The sequence below is a fragment of the Pleurodeles waltl genome, chromosome 3_1 (assembly GCF_031143425.1).
Source record: "Pleurodeles waltl isolate 20211129_DDA chromosome 3_1, aPleWal1.hap1.20221129, whole genome shotgun sequence".
NCBI classification, from domain to species: Eukaryota; Metazoa; Chordata; class Amphibia; order Caudata; family Salamandridae; genus Pleurodeles; species Pleurodeles waltl.
Window position 1 is genome coordinate 1984807387 of NC_090440.1, and position 19125 is coordinate 1984826511.

At 44.8% G+C, this 19125-nt stretch overlaps 1 protein-coding gene across 1 annotated transcript in view; it reads left to right on the forward strand.

Annotated features, from left to right (window-relative positions):
• The first annotated feature begins 6073 nt into the window (after window positions 1-6073).
• Window positions 6074-19125, forward strand: part of LOC138285892 (pinopsin-like) — a 115910-nt gene continuing 102858 nt past the window's right edge. Inside the window, exon 1 of the mRNA XM_069226396.1 lies at window positions 6074-6483. Within this exon, the coding sequence (XP_069082497.1) occupies window positions 6135-6483 (349 nt within the window). The 5' untranslated portion in view covers window positions 6074-6134. The remainder of the gene's footprint in view (window positions 6484-19125) is intronic.

Here is a 19125-nt window from a genome sequence, read left to right on the forward strand (position 1 = left end):
GTTCTGTTTTGTCTTGTGGCTTCACCCAACTTTGCAGCTGTTTCAGGAATTAGATATGATTTTCTTTTCATTTTGGCCCATATTTATCAGTAATTATCAATATTTCATGCAATGCAGCAAGCCACCTTCCTGCGCTGCATGAAAGGGAGAGGACAGGAATGCAACATATTAAACATTATAAGGTGCATTCCTGCTCTCTACCTGCACTGATGCACATTCTGCTGCCTAGCGCCAACACAGGCACCCTTCACTATGGTGCAAGGGTGCCTGCATTGTGGGCAGGATTGTTTTTGTACAGGAAGGGGCACCTTCCTGTACAAAAACAACCCTCAGAGGGATTTCCTCTCTCTACGTATGCTGCAAAATGACGAACACAAAAAGAGGAAACAACATGAAGAAATAATGATATTTTTCCTTGTTGTGCCTCTGGTAGGAAGGTGTACAATTCTGATGAATTCCCAGTTCTTCCAGTGCTGGTAAATCTGGGAATGTGTCAGAATGCATGGGTGAATGCATGGAAACACCCACACTCCACCCCTCGCAGGTCTCCCTGCTGCAGAGTTACTCAAGGCAGTGATTTGCACTGGTTGCGTGCGTGGTCTGTGGGAGATGGGGCAGTTCTGAGGGCAGTGGTCCACCAGGAGTTGTGCCAGGAGGAGAGGGTGGAGCCCAGGATGAGGATCTCCGTCTTACCGGAGTTGAGCTTGAGGCAGTTGTCTTTCATCCAGTCAGCTACTGCCTTCATTCCATTGAGAAAGTTGCTTTTGGTTGTCAATGGTTAGTCGATAGGGGAGATAATTAGTTGTGTGTCGTCCTCGTATGACATGATGTTGAGCCCGTGGTGTCTGACGATCTTGTCAAGCGAGGTCTTGTAGACATTGAAGAGGTTGGGACTCAGAGAGAAGCCCTGGGGTACTCCGCAGCTGGTTTCCATTGATTTCGAGGTGAAAGGTGGGAGCCTAACTTTCTGGGTTTGACCAGTAAGGAAGGAGCAGCCCCACTGCAGCTTTAGTGTGCTAATGCCCGGTGGGTTGATTGTAGTACAAGTTGATTAATTCATGATTTAGGGTGCCTTCACTGCATATTCCGGCTTCTTGACATGTTTCTAAAAGTGTGCTGTGCAAGCATCACCACCTGTACTGGAGATCCTCCCTCCCAGCTTCCAGAGTAAACAAAGGTCCACTTTCAGACACTTCTGCACACCCCGGGTCATATTTATAACAACAGTCAGTTTGCTGCGCTGTATTGTCTGACAGGGAAAGGTAAGGAATGCACTAGGAAAGGTAAGGAATGCACTATACTTAAAAGAATGTGCTGATTTCTTTCCTTGGTCCCTGCGCTGGCACTGTTTTGGCTACCTAGTGCCAACACAGGCATCCTTGCACCATGCAAGGGTGCATGCATTGTAAGGAGGATTATTTTTGTGCAGGAAGGAATACCTTCCTGCACAAAAACAATCCTGAGGCATTTTCCTCTTTCTATGTGTGCTGTAGAATGCGCCACACATAGACAGAGGAAGTAAGGAGAAATAAAGATATTTCTCCTTGTTACGCCTCACAAGGGAAGGTGTAGCATTTTGGCCACTTCCCAGGTCTACCAGTTTTAGTAAATCTCGGAATGCGTAAAAAATCTATAGTTTTTGGGAGGGAGCAGCAAACGCCTCCCTGGGGCAGAGTGACGCAATGCAGCGATTTGCGATGTGTTGCATTACTCTGGATTTATCAAGCCACCCACGGCCACGCAAGGTGGCCTTGCCTGGCTTGGTAAATCGCATTTTGGGCTTGCTTTGAGCATACACCACGTTGCATGGGGGAAGAGCGATTGAACCCCTCTCATAAATACGCCCCCTCACGTTCACATCGTGCAGGGCTTTGTGATGGGCATTCAGTCCAGGCCGCTAAAGTTATCCTCCTCTGCTGCTGGCAGCTAACCGCAATCTATGAATGCTTCATTTGTGCAAGCTTCATTATCACATCGAGCTCCAAACCATAACTTTACAGAACATGACTGACTGACACGCGTCCCTGGATTCTGGAAAATTGTTATGCTCTGGCACTATCCACTATACTAAACTGTGACTTTCCCTGGACTCTGCATTTGGTGTGCAGCAAAAAAAGCAAAACCTGGAACTATAGACATTTGGTTGATTTTAACTTCAAGGTGGGGATAAAAAAATATTATACAAAATCTACCCCCAACATGAACCGCTTTGAATGTCCTATGTCATGATCTGGAAAACACACACTAGAGTCAATTAACAGTGCCCTTGTACACTCGTGTAACTCCTGGGGCGATCTGCCTCCATGAAATGAGCTATCTCAACGTGAGCAATACTGCGACAAAAACAGGTGCAAAATACACGCTGTGTTGATCGAGCGAGGTCCTTGTTGACATGCTCTTGTGTTCTCGTCCTTCCTACTAAATGGAATATTGTTCGCTCTTAATTAATTTTCTTGTAAATCACGCGCTGTGAAATGAACACCCTTCAGGCATTTCCATTAAAGTAAAGAAGTTGAAGGACATGAAAGCAAATTGATTTGCCTAAGATCACACAAATTGATGCGGTGCAGAAGCCAGGATTCAAGCACAGGTCTAATGATGCTGAAGTCTCCATACAGGCCACAAACCACTTGGCCTTTTCTTATTACTATCCTCAAGCTCCTCTACCTAGTGATGTCAAGAAGTTGTGGATGAACTTATTGTCCAGTCCACGGGCCAGATGTACAAAAGTGTCACCCAAGGCAGTGCAACAGACAAAAATGCTGCGCTGCGTTGAATGACAAGGCGGGAGTAGGAGAATGCCATATCTACAGAGATATGGCACTCTCCGCCACTCTCCCTAGCAACGGCACAGAATTGGGGGCCAGATGTACGAAGCATTTTTCAAGTCACAAATGGGCCGATTCGCAGAATCGTCCCGTTTGCGACTTGAAAAATGCTTTTTGGGTTTTGCCATTCTGTATTAGGAAGGGGCGTATCAAGGGTGTCCCTTCCTAATACCGAATCCAAATGGTATGTACGATTGTTTTGTGACAGCGAATGCGGTCGCAAAACAATCGCAGGTAGCACCAGTTTCAAACTGGTGCTAACCCATTCGCAAACATTTAAACATTTAGTATAGCATAACATTACACAACATATATATGGAACCAGGAGAACTGAAATTATGTGATTCTGTGGTCACTGTAATATTGCAGAATTATGTGTTTCTCACACATGCGATATAATCCGTAATCAGCCGCATAATCTGTTAATTTCAATAACTATCAATCTTAATTCAAATGAGTAAACATTTTCCAAGATCACTGCATATCCTTCTGTCGTTTTGCAAAATGTATTCACATTTCACTTGTTGGTAACTGTATCCTGTCATTAAATGGGTGATTTTCCCTCCCAAGGACTGTTATAGCATCTCCAGTGAACTCTGCAATGTGAGATCGGGGGGAGTGAAGTTTTCAACAGGAACAAAAACCCTATAGATGTAAACAAATTTCACCTAAGGAGGAAATAATAGTTGATTATTGTCATAAAAGGTTTTGTTTTAGTATTGAAGTCAATTCATGGTTACATGCCAGTGTTCTCAATGCAGTATTTTAAAGTTTGATGCCTTGAATCTAAATATGGCTCGTTTTGAAACATTTTGCTAAGCAAATATATAACGAGCATATGTTTCGGCGGGGATTTTTCCTTCTGTTTCAGAAGTGGTTTTGGTGCAAGCATTTTAGTGTCCATAGGGAAGATGGTCCAACCTGGCACCGCTTTCTGGTGACGCCCTAGGCTCTGTTGAGAAACCACACATGAAGAGAGTAAACTAGATGCCGAGCTTGAGGTTGTAAAGCAATGCTGGCATAAACAGAATAGGAGAGAGGCACCTCTGAGTGCCATAAGTGTGTACACTTAAGTATGTGTTTTGCTGAAGGCACGGTGTATGCTATGTTATTTTATAGAAATGTGTTTAGAATGAATGTGGCCTTTAGTATGGCTTTGCAAATAATTTATGCCAGTCTTCTCCAAAGAGTAGCTCGTGAGTTACTGGTAGCTCTCCCACCACCTGTAATTAACTCTGCTGTGTGCAGCCCAACCTACTAATTAGAAGCTTTTGATTGACTGAATTAATATGTGTAGCAAAAATGAAACGTGTGTATTTGAGGCAAGAATTATACGGTCATTATCTCATATTTGGAGGAAAGTAGTTACATTTGCAAAGTAAATTTAAAACTGATATGTGACTGATAAATCATGTGCCTTTGGGAAGGCTGAATACTAAAATTACAAGAAGGTGCCAGTGGCATTGGAGCTATGGCGGTTTTGGATTACCCATGTAAAGGCATTTAAAATTGACAATACCTTCTTTATGGACATTACTGCAGTCAACCCTGCCTGAAGCATTGAGGTAATTGCTGCTGGTCATCATTCGAAAGGTGGCCACTAATGTAATCTTTACTGATGTGGTCACCATTACAACACAAAGGGGCCGATTTAGGAGCCCCTAGCGCCTCCTTGCGCCACAGCGGAATTTTTTTCCTAGGCTAATGTGGCCCAACAAGGCCAAAATCGCTACGTCAAATTTACAAAGTGGCGCAATGCATGCATTGTGCCACTTTGTAACCCTTTGTGCTACATTGAGCCTGCGCCAGGCATAATGTATGCAAAGGGGGCGTTCCCCCATTAGAGGGGCTGAAAAAATGGCGCAAGGAAATCTAAGAGATTTCTTTGCATCATTTATTTTCTGCACTTTTAACACATGCCCAAAGCAGGCGGTAAAAGGAGGCACACCATTGTTTTCAATGGGCCTCAATGGGCTTTGCAGGGTAAGCATCAACATTTTTTATGCCACTCCTGCAAAACTCTGAACTAGCGTCAAAAATGTTGATACTAGTTCCCCTAATTACAGCCATGGTGCACTGTATCTTAGATACGGTGCACACATGACAGTGCACACATGGTGGCATTAGCGGGGCGCTAAGGGGCGCATGGAAAGTGGTGCTGCACTGGGTGGAGCAACACTTTTCTTAAATCAGGCCCTAATAATACTAATAGGTTGGGATGATTTTTATTGACCATAAATAGCTCATATTACAGAAAAGGCTGGAGACCCCTGGTTTACGCAAAGTATTTTGCTTAGTAAGGCAAACGTACACAAATGATAAAATGGAGGTGCTGCGTCTTCATGCAAAATAAAATCATGAATTGGTCATTAATAATATTTTAAATACTGTCTCATGGATATGTCCGGTTTTCTCCCTGTCCTAAGGCAGGCTTTATTTAAGAGTTCTTCTAAAGAGGGATTTTTTTGCCACAGAGTATATAAACGCCCCAAAAGCAAAAAAAGTTCACTTTTGGGTTTTTTACACGCTCCCCACAAATTTGAGTTACATAAGGACAAGTTTAAACGAAAACCTCCAGTAAAATGTGTCCAAACGCAAATTGGTAGTGAAAAGAGTTATGAAACCTGACAGTTCTGTGTTATATAAATAATTATGATGCATGTTGTTTCAAAACCTGAATGTGTTAGTATATCACAACAGCTTGATAATGTCATAAAAAGTGCGGCCTAATTAACATTTAATCATATAATATGCCTGCATAATTTTTACCTTGCTGCAGAGCTCAGTAAACGTTGCCACATAATTTGGTGGTGCATGATTCCGGTGCCCAGGGTGGTTTCTACACGGAGTCAGATGTGGACTTTAAATGCCATTTTCGACTGCAACCATTTTCGCTGCTAAAAACAATCGAGTGGTCTTGTTCTTTTCAATAATCCTAACGTGGGATTTTCGGGTTGCAAATACCTTGAAGCCGGCGGTTGATCCCTCTGAGGCTGTTTAGCAAATGGCTCCTACAAAGAGCTCTCCCCTGTAGGGGGCTTGGGTGATGCTACAGTCACTCAGGTTGGACAGATAGTTGCTTTAGCATGATCCCCTCTCAAGTAAACAAAGGAGCTCATCGCATGAGCTCCACACTAAGAAAGCCTAAGGTGTTTTAAGAAATAGATCCTCTTTGGAGAGATCAGTCTCACGGGCTTTATAAAAGAGTTCATCACACTTCCTGGTGCACCTGGGGAGCCCGGATTTTGGCTCAGTTCTTCTGAAGGCAGCCAACTTTCTTGCCAAAGATTCCTCTTGAACCACAGGATGCACTTTCCGAACTTTTCTCTAGACTCGAGAGAAAATGGCACCCCCGGGCCATTCGATGGCCCCCAGTGGCCACACATGGCTCCCCGCAGTGTCTTCATGTCCATTGCAACCCTGATGGGCGTAGTTGTGGTTTCTGCTTCTTTTGTGAATGGGCTGGTAATTGTAGTGTCAATCCGGTACAAGAAGCTGAGGTCGCCGCTCAACTACATCCTGGTGAACCTAGCCGTGGCCGACCTACTGGTCACGTTCTTCGGCAGCAGCATCAGCTTCTCCAACAACATCCAGGGCTTCTTTGTGCTTGGAAAGACCTTCTGTGAGTTTGAGGGCTTCATGGTCTCCTTAACAGGTACAGTACAAGAGCTGCAGCTTTGGAATGAATTTGGTGCTCAACTTAAATCTTGAGCAGGACTGACATGTGTGCGTTTAACGATCTAAAGTTTCAGGTACAGAACTCTCATGATTTGTGACACATTCCCAACTTTACTAGAACTGGTAGACCTGGGAATGCACCAAAAAGATACGTATTCTGAGGGGAGGCATAACAAGGAAAAATATCTTTATTTCGTTTTGTTACTTCCTCGTTCGATCTGTGTTGCAAAATGCCAAATATATAGAGATATATCCCTCTCAGGGTTGTTTCAAAACAATCCTGCATGCAATGTAAGGACCGTTGCATCATGGTGCAAGGCCACCAGCATTGGCGCTAGGCTGCCAAAAGGACACCAGCGCAGGGGAAAAGGCAGGGATGTGCTTTATTGCCTTAAATACAGCCTATTCCTGCCCTTTCATGCAGTGCAGCAAGGTGACATCCCCATAAATATGCCCTTGAGTTTCCGGAGAACTCCCAGTAAAACCCTCATTCCGTAACAACCCATTTTCCCCAACCAACCCTTCCACTTCAGGACCATCTTCAATTTTCTATGACCTCTGGAGTAGATACCTTTTCCATAGGCAGTGAATGGCTGCCAGTTGTGCATCTTCTCAAGCATAGCTTTTGCAATGGGAGCGGAGTATTCCAGTACTAAAGCATATTTTTTGTACTTTTCCTACTTTGTGTGTGTGCTGTACAATGCAGGATATCAATCAATCAATCAAACATGTATAGAGCAAGGCAAATCACCTGTGAGGGTCTCAAGGCACTGGAGCTGTATGCTGCTGCATGGAGGAATGATCATCCAGCTCTTTAGTTTTCTTCTGAATCGCTGCAGTGATGACCTGAGGTGCAGGAGGAGGTTGTTCCAAGCCTTGGCTGCCAGGTGAGAGAAGAAGTGTTCTTTGCTGTTGGCATGACAGATCTATGGTATGTCTGCAAGGGAGAGGGAAGCTAATTAGGAGTTGACTGGTTGGTTTGTGGAAGGTCAGGCGTTTGTTGATGTATGCTGGTCCTTCATTGTGCAGGGACTTGTAGGTGTTGGTCAGCATCTTGAATTTGCATGTCTTCTGAATTAGGAGCCAGTGCATTTTCTTTAGATGGGGTGTGATGTGGGTCCTTCAGGGGAGGTTGAGTACGAGTCTTGTTGCTGAGGTATGTACTATCTGTAGTCTCTTCAGGAAGAGTGCTGTGATTCCTACATAGAGCATGTTTCATTAGTCCAGTCTGCTGGTAATGAGGGCCTGAGTGACGGTCATTCTGTTGTCTGCTGGGAACCACCTGAAGATCTTACAGAGCATGAGAAGGGTGTGGAAGCAGGCAGACTGTGTTGACTTATTTCTTCATAGATAGCTTGCTATCCAGGATGATGCTGAGGTTGTGGGCGTTGTCTGTTGGGGGGGTGTTGAGCTCTGTGGGCCACCATGTGTCAGCCCATGGCAAGGTAATGTTCCCAAAGATGAGGACTTCCATTTTTTCAGATATATGAAAAGTTTGTAAAGTAACAAGAAATGTAAAACATTCTCCTCCTTTATGCCTACTTGGAGGAAGTGTAAGGTTTTGCTACAAATGCCTTCCTACAAATGTTAGTACTAAGAGATTTACATCAAAACCTATGGGTGGTTTCACGTACCATCCAAGGCTCCAAGGCTCAGATTTACAAACCTGTCACACAACGCAGTGCAGCACCCAAAGTTACTACACGGCATTGTGTGACAGGGAGAAAGCAGGAAAGTGCCCTATCAACAGAGGTATGGCACTATACTGCTCTCTCCCTAGTACCAGTGCACAATCAGGCTACCAAGTGCCACGCACACACCTTCACACCATAGTGCAAAGGTGTCTGTGTAAGTCTAGCATAGGTTTTGTAATGGAAGGGAGCACATGCAAAGTGAAAAAAGTTAGGAGAAATAAAAGCATTTCTCCTTTTTAACGTCTCTTTTTAGGTAGCATTAAATTTTGGTGCAAAATCCAGTCTACCATTGTTACTACATAGGATTTTGTGTAAAAAAACATGGGTGGTTGCATGGGAACCACTCATGTACCACTCATGGAATGCACCCTTGATGCAGAGTAACGCAAACCAGTGCTTTGGACTTGGTCTGCGTTATAAAAGTAACTTAAACCCGATGTAAAGCATTTGTAAATCTGGTCCAAAGTTGCATAAAGTAGCAGAACATTTTGCACCTGGTTTGCCTTACAAAATTTTAACCAAAGTTGCTCTCGAACACAAAGGTGTTTCTAACAATGTAGGCTATGATCTTCAGAAACAAGAGCTGGTAGAAAGGAGTAACTATCCACCTGTCAGATTCCTAAAACCCATCCATCATTTCACTGAGGGCCAGTGGAATTAAAGGTTAGTTTAACATGTTCCCTTGCTTTGGTCCAATGATTATCCACTCTCCCTGTTTTCAGCTCAGCCGTAATGATGTAGTTGGTCGTCCTGTGTAAGTTGTATTACTATACTCAAGAAAAGAACATATCTCAACCTGATGAGCGAGCATCAATATTAAATGCATGCAAAAAATGGCAATACCTGGAGTCAAATTTTGTTGATAATTACATTTCTTAATCTGGTAGAATTATCACGTTTGCATGTTCTGATACAGGTGTGACGTGTACTCTATCTATTCTTTATATGATCCAGACCATCCAGAACGTAACACGTTGCCTCCATTTATTCATGTGAACTTGATCTGTGGCAGATGGGGGTGGGTATCACTGACACATTGATGCCCCGTTCCTTCTCTTTTCTCGTTTTCTTCTGTCTCTTTTGCTTCATGAACATTCGAAGAAATGCTGCAAAGCATCAACTTCTTAGCAGAGTCTTTCCTTCTAATACCTATTTTTATTAGGGTCAATTGCACTCACCATTATTCATTTGAAAGGTATTTGATTGATGCGAGATTACTTGGTAAGGTAAACAGCTGATCCAGCCTTTCTCAGTGGAAAAACTAAGGGATCCGATTCACAAAAGTATGTAAGAGTATGTAAAAGATTACTCCTGTAGCACTCTTTTCCACATTTGTATATGCGTTTGTGAACAAGGCACAAAAAATCTGAAACAGGAATAAAATTGGAATATTGATATAAAATGAGTACTAATAGAAACAACTGTGCCCTCTTTGCACTTTCTCTAATAGGGAGAGGGAAGTTTCAAGGCCATTTCCCAGAGGCATGCAAGAGTGTGTAAAAAATGCACTGCTGTATTACTACTTCAGGTACTCACAATTACTTTCCCTAAGTACCATTGATCTGTAGAAGTGTGCTGCTGACAGCATTGCACTGTGCTGATGTGTGCAGTGAATTAGCAGACTCAGAGGCAACAGCATGTGCAATGATCAGCCCATTCCACCTCCTTTCTATCGATACTCATGCCCAGCATGAGTATGTGAAGTCCAATCCAGGATAGAGGGTGTGCAGAAGGTTGGGTTTGGAAACAGGGCTCACCTCAAGGATGCTTTGGGGGTACAACAGCAGGACTGTTAAAGGTACACAAGAATTGCTCTGAAGCAGCTGTGAAGCTGCCGGACAGTGTAGCATAGTCAGCAGCAGCACAGACATATGGGATGGTAACAGGGCCAGAAAGGAGCCGCACTGGAGCAGTGAATTACTTGGGTCAGCTTTTGCGAATGAGCTGCTGAGATAAGCAACAGACGTAGCAGTGAGCAAGCATGGAATGCAAGCACACTTCACTGAAAGCTAGGGACTGATGCCCTGAAATAAAGGTGAGCTGCTTCAACTTGAAGACCATGCACTGGTCTTCACGTAATGCAACATCTATGAAGCTTTCATATTTCACATCTCTATGTTTAGAGCGCCCCTTCCAAATACCGAATTGGAATGTTATGAATTATTTTATTGAATCCTGGTTGCAGAACAGTAATATACAACCACCAATTCCAAATTGGTAGGAACCCATTCACAAATGAGAAGGAGAATATGAAAAATGAAACGTAAACATTTTTTTTCTTTTGAAGTGGAGCCCGTTTTCATTATTTAAAAGCAATATCCCAGGCATGGTGGTCTGCTGAACCCAGCGACCACCATCCCCGTGCTTCCTACTCAAGAGCCTCTTCCTGCATAAAAACAATCTTGCCTGTAACGCAGGCCCCCTTGATCCATGGCGCATGGGTGCCTTTGCTGTAGCTAGGCTGCACTCAGTGAGCCAGTGATGGCAAAGAGCAGGAATGTGTCATATTTTAGTAGATATGCCCTCTCCCTGTGATACAGCACAGCAGGCTGTTTTGCTGCGTTGCGTGACTTTTGATTAAATATAGGCCTAAGATTGGAAAGGGCTCCTGAACGAATGACAGCCTCATTAATGTCCTCTATTTCCTTACAAGCCATCATTGAAGAGACTTACTCAGCTGTTTTCTTGAGGAGAAGGCAGTTTAGAGAAACTTGCTTAAGCCACTGATGAGGGTTGAGTCCAAAGTTCATGCCAGGATATGACCGACCTACAATAGGCCTCAGAAGGGTTCACCTCCAAACACATTTTTTGTGCTGTGAGGTGGAGGGAAGTCACAAGCTAGCTATTCACATCATTAAGCAAATTAACCTCTATATTATCAGCTGTGGAGGTAGGAGACCCACTAGTCTCAGCTTGCCCGTTTACTGCGATTCCGGCCAATGCACTATAGCCTTCTTTATGAGTTGGGTGGAATATTTGCCAGATTCAGTAGACTCCACGGCGCTGGTGCGAGGAATCTAGCTGGTGTGTTAAATTGTGTCTATTCTGAGTTTTCGGTTTGGAAATGAGGCATAACATGCAGACGCCTATTTAGCTCCAGCGGCGATGTGATAATTATCATACAACTCAGAAGTCCGATCCCTGTGCAAACGTCAGAGTTAGGCTGGCTGCTGCTGGCAGTTCGAAAGAAAATAATTAGGGCCATATTTATACTTTTTGACGCAAAACTGCGCTTATGCAGTTTTGCGTCAAAAAAATTAGCGCCGGCTAACGCCATTCTGAAGCACCATGCGGGCGCCGTATTTAATCAATGACGTTAGCCGCCGGCGCTGCCTGGTGTGCGTGGAAAAAAACGACGTACACCAGGCAGCGTCGGCGTAGGGGGATATGGGGCTTGGGCGTCAAGAAATGGGGCAAGTCAGGTTGAGGCAATTTTTTCGCCTCAACCCGATTTGCGCCATTTTTTACGACTCCCAACCCCCATAGAAATGACTCCTGTCTTAGCAAAGACAGGAGTCATGCCCCCTTGCCCAATGGCCATGCCCAGGGGACTTATGTCCCCTGGGCATGGTCATTGGGCATAGTGGCATGTAGGGGGGCACAAATCAGGCCCCCCTATGCCACAAAAAAAAAAAAAAACACTTACCTGAACTTACCTTAATGTCCCTGAGATGGGTCCCTCCAGCCTTGGGTGTCCTCCTGGGGTGGGCAAGGGTGACAGGGGGTGTCCCTGGGGGCATGGGAGGGCACCTCTGGGCTCCTTCAGAGCCCACAGGTCCCTTAACGCCTGCCTTTTGCAGGCGCTAAAAAACGGCGCAAAAGCGGCCGTACGTCATTTTTTTTTACCCGCCCACTCCCGGGCGTGAATTTTGCCCGGGAGTATAAATCCGACGCACATGCCTCGGAGTCGATTTTTTAGACGTGATCACCTACCTTGCATCTCATTAACGCAAAGTAGGTGTCCACGCTAAAAAATGACGCAAACTCCATGGACTTTGGCGCTAGACGCGTCTAACGCCAAAGTATAAATATGGAGTTAGTTTTGCGTCAAAATTGCGTCAAAAAAAACAACGCAATTCCGGCGCAAACGGAGTATAAATATGCCCCTCAGTGCTTAATTTGTGCTTGGTGTTTCCGGCACTTATTTTTGAGGGCCTGGGCTTAATTTTTTGCCTCAAGCATTTATTGCGAGCATAAGACAGACACATTTGAGAAAGACGGAGTAAGAGAAAAACGAAAAATCGTCACAAAGGAGAGAGCAGAAAGATGCAGGAGTGAGCTGACGGGGCAGGGAAGGGCTGTAATGGATTGACGAGGCTGGAGATGGCTTCAGGATTGCACTGTCCCGGTATTGCGTGTTCCCATATTTAATTGAAGCAGCCGCGTCTTTAAGAGGAGGGCTTTGGGCACCGGCACATTTTTATTTTCAAATTAAGCACTGGAAATAATGCACCCAGTGCTTAATTTGTAAATAAAGTGCCCGTGCCCAAAGCCCTCCTCTTAAACACGAGGCTGCTGCATTTAAATGTGCGAGCACGGAATGCTGAGGCAGCGTAATCCTGAAGCCATGTCGGGCCTCTTCAATCCATTTAATGCCAGTCCCTGCACCTTCAGCTGACTCTGGCTGCTTTCTGCTTTCTACCTTTGTGACGCTTTTTCCCTTTTCTCTTCCTACGTCTTTCCCAATGTGTTTTTTGCTCGCAGCAAATGCTTGAGGCAGGAGAATAAGCCCCGGTGCTCAGCACCGGAAACAACAAGCACAAGTTAAGCACTGAATGCACCGAATATGATTGATTAGAAAGAGCTCTGAATGGATATGGTTGCTGGCACAGCACACTGCAAGAGGTCTTTGCGGCGCTCCGCTGCTTCTAAGAGCGATGGATGTGTAAGTAAGATCCAGCTTTGGCGTACTGTGAGGCGGTTAGCATAGCCCTCGTGTCATGCATATGAATTCTGTGGTTACCAGCCTTAATTAATATGTCTTTGCAACAGAAATGCTGATGGTAATTGCTTAATCAGGAGTTCAGGGGCGGCTGTTAGTATGCAGGACCCATTTGCAGGAGGCAGTCAAGTTAACACAGCGTTTGACATTCTAACTCTGGCCGCGTGTATTTTTAATGAAGTGATGCTAATTGCCAGCGACTCTCCAAACAATGATGCCTGACACCAGGGACTGGTGACTGTCTGCCTCCACCCACTCACTGGACGAAAAGTAGTTCCAAAGACATTAACATTTGCACCTCAGAACATAGACGTGAACATTAGAGAACACTTCTCTTCCTGGCCGTCACAAATGGCAAAGTTGTTACCGATCCCAGAGCATGAAAGCTTTGAGCGGCCGGATCCACGGTGTAATTGCCCCCGTCACTGAAACAACAGAAAGCTTAAATTGTCTGTGACTGAATGTCAAGTAGGGGGGAACATTCTTGCTGCCGCAGCTCAGACAGGCACCCAGTGGAAGTCAGGGACAGTTACTCTGTCTGAATCTCCTCCGCCCTGTAATGAGATGAGACCTGACATTCTTAGGAGGAAGACCAGACAGGAGCCTCGAGGGAGGGGTTCAGCTCAGCTCTGGATGCTGTAAGGGGGAACCTGTGATGGACACAGCAGAGGAGCGTAGCTATTCACCGACTTCCACACACCGCACCACAGGTGGCTACAGTAAAAAGAGAACTCAACTTTTTTTGCTCTTTGTTTTCTATCATTTAAAAAACTAAATTCCGTCTCCATTTCACCCTTTACCGTCAGTGTTCGGCTCTGTTCTTCTTTCACAGGAAACGCAGAGAACCCCTGGGCAATAAAGACAGTCACATCATAACTTAGGCAAAGGATCGGCGGTGCAGAATGTGGTTCAGGTGTATATCTTACTGTCTGATTTAAAGATTAGTTACAGCCTAACAAAGGTGCCCACAGACACCCATGTGGCGGCGCAACTGATTTCCAATAACTGAATATATCTAATGACAACAGTAGCGGCAGTGTCTAGTAGAGGGGTCGTGAGGCCTTGGAACAGTTGTACTTTTGCAGTTTTGTAGCTATGAGCAGCCATTCTACATCTTTCCTTTAGTTTAGTTCCTCGGTTTAAATTTTCAGTGTAGTCTTGCGCACAAACCAAAAGCCCTTGAGTTCTGTGTTTTAAAAGATTTATACTTCTAAGGCTGAAACGTTGTTGGAGTACTACGCCTCAGTCGGCACTGCCGTTTGTTAATGTAAGCACTTTTAGGCCCCGTTAGCGCGATCCAGTTCACGCAGTGCAGTGTAGCACCTTCACTTCCTGCTCTGCGGTGTGTGACTTGTTTGTAAATCTGGCCACAAGTGCACAATAAACCAAACTACGACTTAGAGCAGGACACAATGCAGGGGGCATCTATATGCAGATAGTTAACACAGGCTTTACAAGCTGAAAAAATAATGTATTTTTCGTAGAAACAGCACACTTTTTAGGGTCGAGCCTGCGTTGCATGCGCTCGCGCATGCGTATCGCAGGGAGACTCTTTTGTATTTAGAAAAGGGCTCGGAGCCCTGTCAACTTCACCTCAGTGCTTTTTATTGGTTCGTGGGCTTCCCTAATAAAATCTGCTTGCTTTCATTAGTCGAAGGCACGCATAGGTCATGCCTTTTCCGGTGGCAAGCCCTCCTCGAGCGCAGCGACCAAGTACAGAAAACATGCGAGGATCGCCGTTTTCCATCCGGCTCGTGGACTTTTTTTTCTCTAATTTAGAGCGCAATCTCGCTTGGCAGAAGTCGAGCGCTTTATATACTTGATTTCTTTTTTTCGGGTTATGTACATAAATGCACTTTTGCCCGATAGGTGAAAAGTCGGGTTAAGAGTTTACAATGCGATCAGCTCTAACATGAGCAAACGCGAGACCCGTCGCATTGTAAATGCTAGTTGAGATATGTTGTCTGCTATCCCCTTGTTTGCAGTTACTGCTCTTTCAAAGCTCGCCTGTTCCAGTTTGAGCCACGTGATTACTAAAACATCCAAGCCCAGATCTACAAAGGTGTCACACAATGCAGAACAGCAGCCTAAGTTGCTGCACTGTGTTGCATGAGAGGGAGAGAGCAGGAGCGCGCCATATCTGCTTTTTCCCTGGCACTAGCACATGATCAGGCTGCTAAGCGGCACGCACACACCTTTCCATTATAGTGAAAATGTATCTGTGTCATGCCTAGCACAAGTTTTGTACTGGAAGGGTATCCTTCCTGTAGAAAATATTGCGCCAGATTTATAAAGAGTTCACAGGAATCAGCGAAGCAAGTAAAGTAGCTGCTCTGTGTGCATGAATGGCAGAGAGCCGAACTGTGCCGTACCTGCTAAGATGTGGCACAGTTCTGCTTTCTCCCGGTGCTGATGCACGTTTGACAGCCATGCACCAATGCAGGCACTCTTGCACAATAGTGCAACGGTGTTTCCTCTGCTGTCACCATGGTTTTTGTGCGACAAGGTGTCCCTTCCTGTACAGAAACTAAGATTTAAGGGGCTTTCTTCTTTGTATGTGTCTAGCACACATGCAAAGAGGAAAAACAAGAAGAAATGACCACATTTCTCCTTTTTCAGCTTGCCTCAGGGAGGTGCAGAATTTTGACGCAAATCCTTTTCTACTATTCTTTGTAGATTGGGATTTGCGTCAAAACCCATAGGTGGTTGCACAGAGACCTCCAGGACCTAGCCAAAGAATGCCCCCTTGATGCAAAGTAATGCAAGGCAGAGCAGTACCCTGAGTTGCCCCTCTTTGGGTTTCAATCCAACGCAAATCACGATTTGCTCTGAATTGTAAACTCCACCAGTAGACTCTGCATAAGGTCTGTGGTACAAAAAGTAGCACAAACCCAACACAAAGGCAACTATGCTTAGACTCACTTTAAAACATTTATCACTTTGAATGTGTGCAGCACAGTGCACCACACAGGTAAAGTGGAAAACGCTTTTTTCCGTTTTAGATCCTGCTTCAAAGTGGTGCTATTTTTTGTTGGAAAGCCCAGTCTACTATTGTTAGTAGTGTTTTGCATCAGAAACCATAGATGGTTGCATGGGAACGCCTGTGTACCACTCATGGACGCCCTCTTGATGCATAGTAACCCAAAGAAAAGCTTTGTGCTGTTTTGGGTAACTTTGAGGCAACATTCCAATGTAAAACAAGGTTTGCAATGGAAAGTACTTTAACAAAAACATTTTGAGCAGATTTGCAGCACTTTTGTTGCCCAAGCTGTTAGAAATTGGATTTCTGGTTGGCAGAAGCATGCATCCCGTCCAAGCAGAACCATATTTGTCAGACCTGACAGCTCTTGGTGTGGTTTCTCTGTACTTTTTGCTTCTGACCCCTTATTTTTGAAACCTGTGCTGTAATTCGTTTTAGCTGGTTTTGATACTCTGAGCACTTTACCACTGTTAACCACTGCTAAAGTGCAAGTGCTCTCTGTCTAAATTGTATTGGTGATTGGTTATCCATAATTGGCATATTTGATTTACTAGTAATTTCCTAGTAAAGTGCACTACAGGTGCTCAGGGCCTGTAAATCAAATTACTAGTGGACCTGCAGCACTGATTGTGCCACCCACATGAGTAGCCCTGTAAACATGTCTCAGACCTGTCACTGCAGTGTCTGTATGTGTAGTTTTAAACTGCCAATTCGACCTGCCAAATGCACCCACTTGCCAGGCCCAAACCTTCCGTTTTACAACATGTAGGTGACCCCTAAGGTAGGCCCTAGGTAACCCCAAGGGCAGGGTGCAGTGTATTTAAAATGTAGGCAATGTACTGATGTGTTCTACATGTCCTGATAGTGAAATACTGCCAAATCCGGTTTTCACTATTGCAAAGCATACCTCTCTCATAGGTTAACATATGGACTGCCTTTAAATATCTTTTAAGTGCAGTTTCCCATTGGAAACAGACAGAGATGTGGAGTTTGGGGTCTCTGAACTCACAATCCCAAAATACGTCCTTTGATAGATTGGTTTTTAGATTGTTGTTAGAAAATGCTACTTTGAGAAAGTGGGCTTTTTCTTGCTTAACCATTCTGTGCCTCTGCCTGTCTGTGCAATCCATGTCTGGGTCAGACTGACAGTTTGGCTGCTTGTGAATTCCCACTAGACAGTGACACAAAGGGAGCTAGGGAGTCTCCAGCATATCCTGATGAGTCTCCTGGGCTAGAGTGGGAAGGGAGGAGCTGACACTTACACCTGAAAGAGCTGTGCCTGTCTTCACACAATGCAGACTCCAACCCCCTGCAGTACGTCTGGGGCCATGCAGGATCTTGTGAACAACAGAGACTTTCCTTTGAAGTTTGCCTACTTCAAAGGCAGAAATGAGAATAAATAGTGGACACAAAACACCTTAGAAGTGGAAGCTGGTAACCTGCGGGGGAAATCCACGCACAGCTATGTGCGCACCAGAAAAATTGACGCATGGCCCAACTTACAGCTGAAAATTAGATGCAGTCTTCAACATCCCCACACGGCCCTGAGGCTGTGCACCTGGAATCAACGCACGGCCTCGCTCGTGAGAATAGAATTGAAACATGGCCTCACTTGCGAGTAAGGAATCGACACAGCGCTTGCTTTTCTGATGCACTGTCATCCTTGTGGCTTTATTTTTGACACATACCAGATACTTTGTGCTAAAACAATGCACCCACTGATTTCTATGGATTAATACTCCCTTTTTTTTTTTTTAGAAAAAATCATATATTTGCTTGCATATGTTAGATTTTTGTCGTTTTGGTCTTGTTTAAGTTAGACAAATATTAGCAATACTTCTAAACTGGTGAGGTGTCATTTTGTGGTGTTTTTACTGTGCTATTGTGTGTGTTTTGTACAAATACTTTACACATAAGATAAGCCTGACAAGTTGTGCCACACTACCAAGGAGCTGAGCAGGGGTTATCTGATCTGTGTATCTCCCTTACCCTGACTAGAGTGAGGGTCCCTGCTTGGACAGAGTGCAAATTGACTGCCAACCACAGACCCCATTTCTAACAATAATCTTAGGGTAGGCCCCAAACACACCCTAAAGTAACCAGTGCTCACCCTCTCGTAGCTTAGCACACAGCATTCAAGTTTAACTTAAGAGGCAATGTATAAAGTATTTGTGCAACACTTCATACAGTAAAAACAGTGAAAACACCACAAAAAAGATGCCACACCTGGTTTGAAAAATGGAACTTGATTTATTAACTAAAACAAGCCAAAACGACAAAATCCAATATGTGGAACCCAAGTTATGAATTTTAAAGGAAAAACTGTAGAAAAGCGGTGACTAGAAACAAAAAGGATCAACCATGGCTATCTGGTCACGCCAGAATGGGACAAAGCCAAAAGTTCAGGCTGACCGCAATGTAGAGCGGGCCAGCTACCGGGACCCAGTGAGCCCAGCTGCACAAAAGTACCTTAATCCTGGTTGCATTGACGTCAAAGATGCGGGCAGAAGGCTGAAGCGATGCGTCAGTGTCGATCCGCGCAGTGGAGGCAATGCGTCAATCTTTCCCACACAGTAGGCCTTTGGAGTCACTCTGGGTTGTAGGTTCAAGTGATGTGAGTCCAGTTCTTCTCACCCAGGGAATGAGGGCAGAAGGCAGCAGGTCAGCACAACAAGAAAACAGTTCTTCCAGAGCAGCAGTCCAGCAGAGTAGAAGTCCTTCAGCAGCACAAAAATCCCTTTTCCTGGTAGAGTAACCACAGGTCCAGAAGTGCACTGAAATGGTAGGGTTTGAGATAAAGTTCTTATACCCAGTGGGGCCTTTGAAGTGGGGGATACTTCAAAGGAGTCTTTGAAGTGCACAGAGATCCTCCCTTACTGCCCTGACTCACTACAGCGGGGTATGCAGCCCTTTGTATGGGGCTAGGAAACAGTTTATTCCAGTGTAAGTGTGAGACCGTGGCCAGCTCCTCCCTTCCATCCTGTCCTAATGGCCCATCAGGGA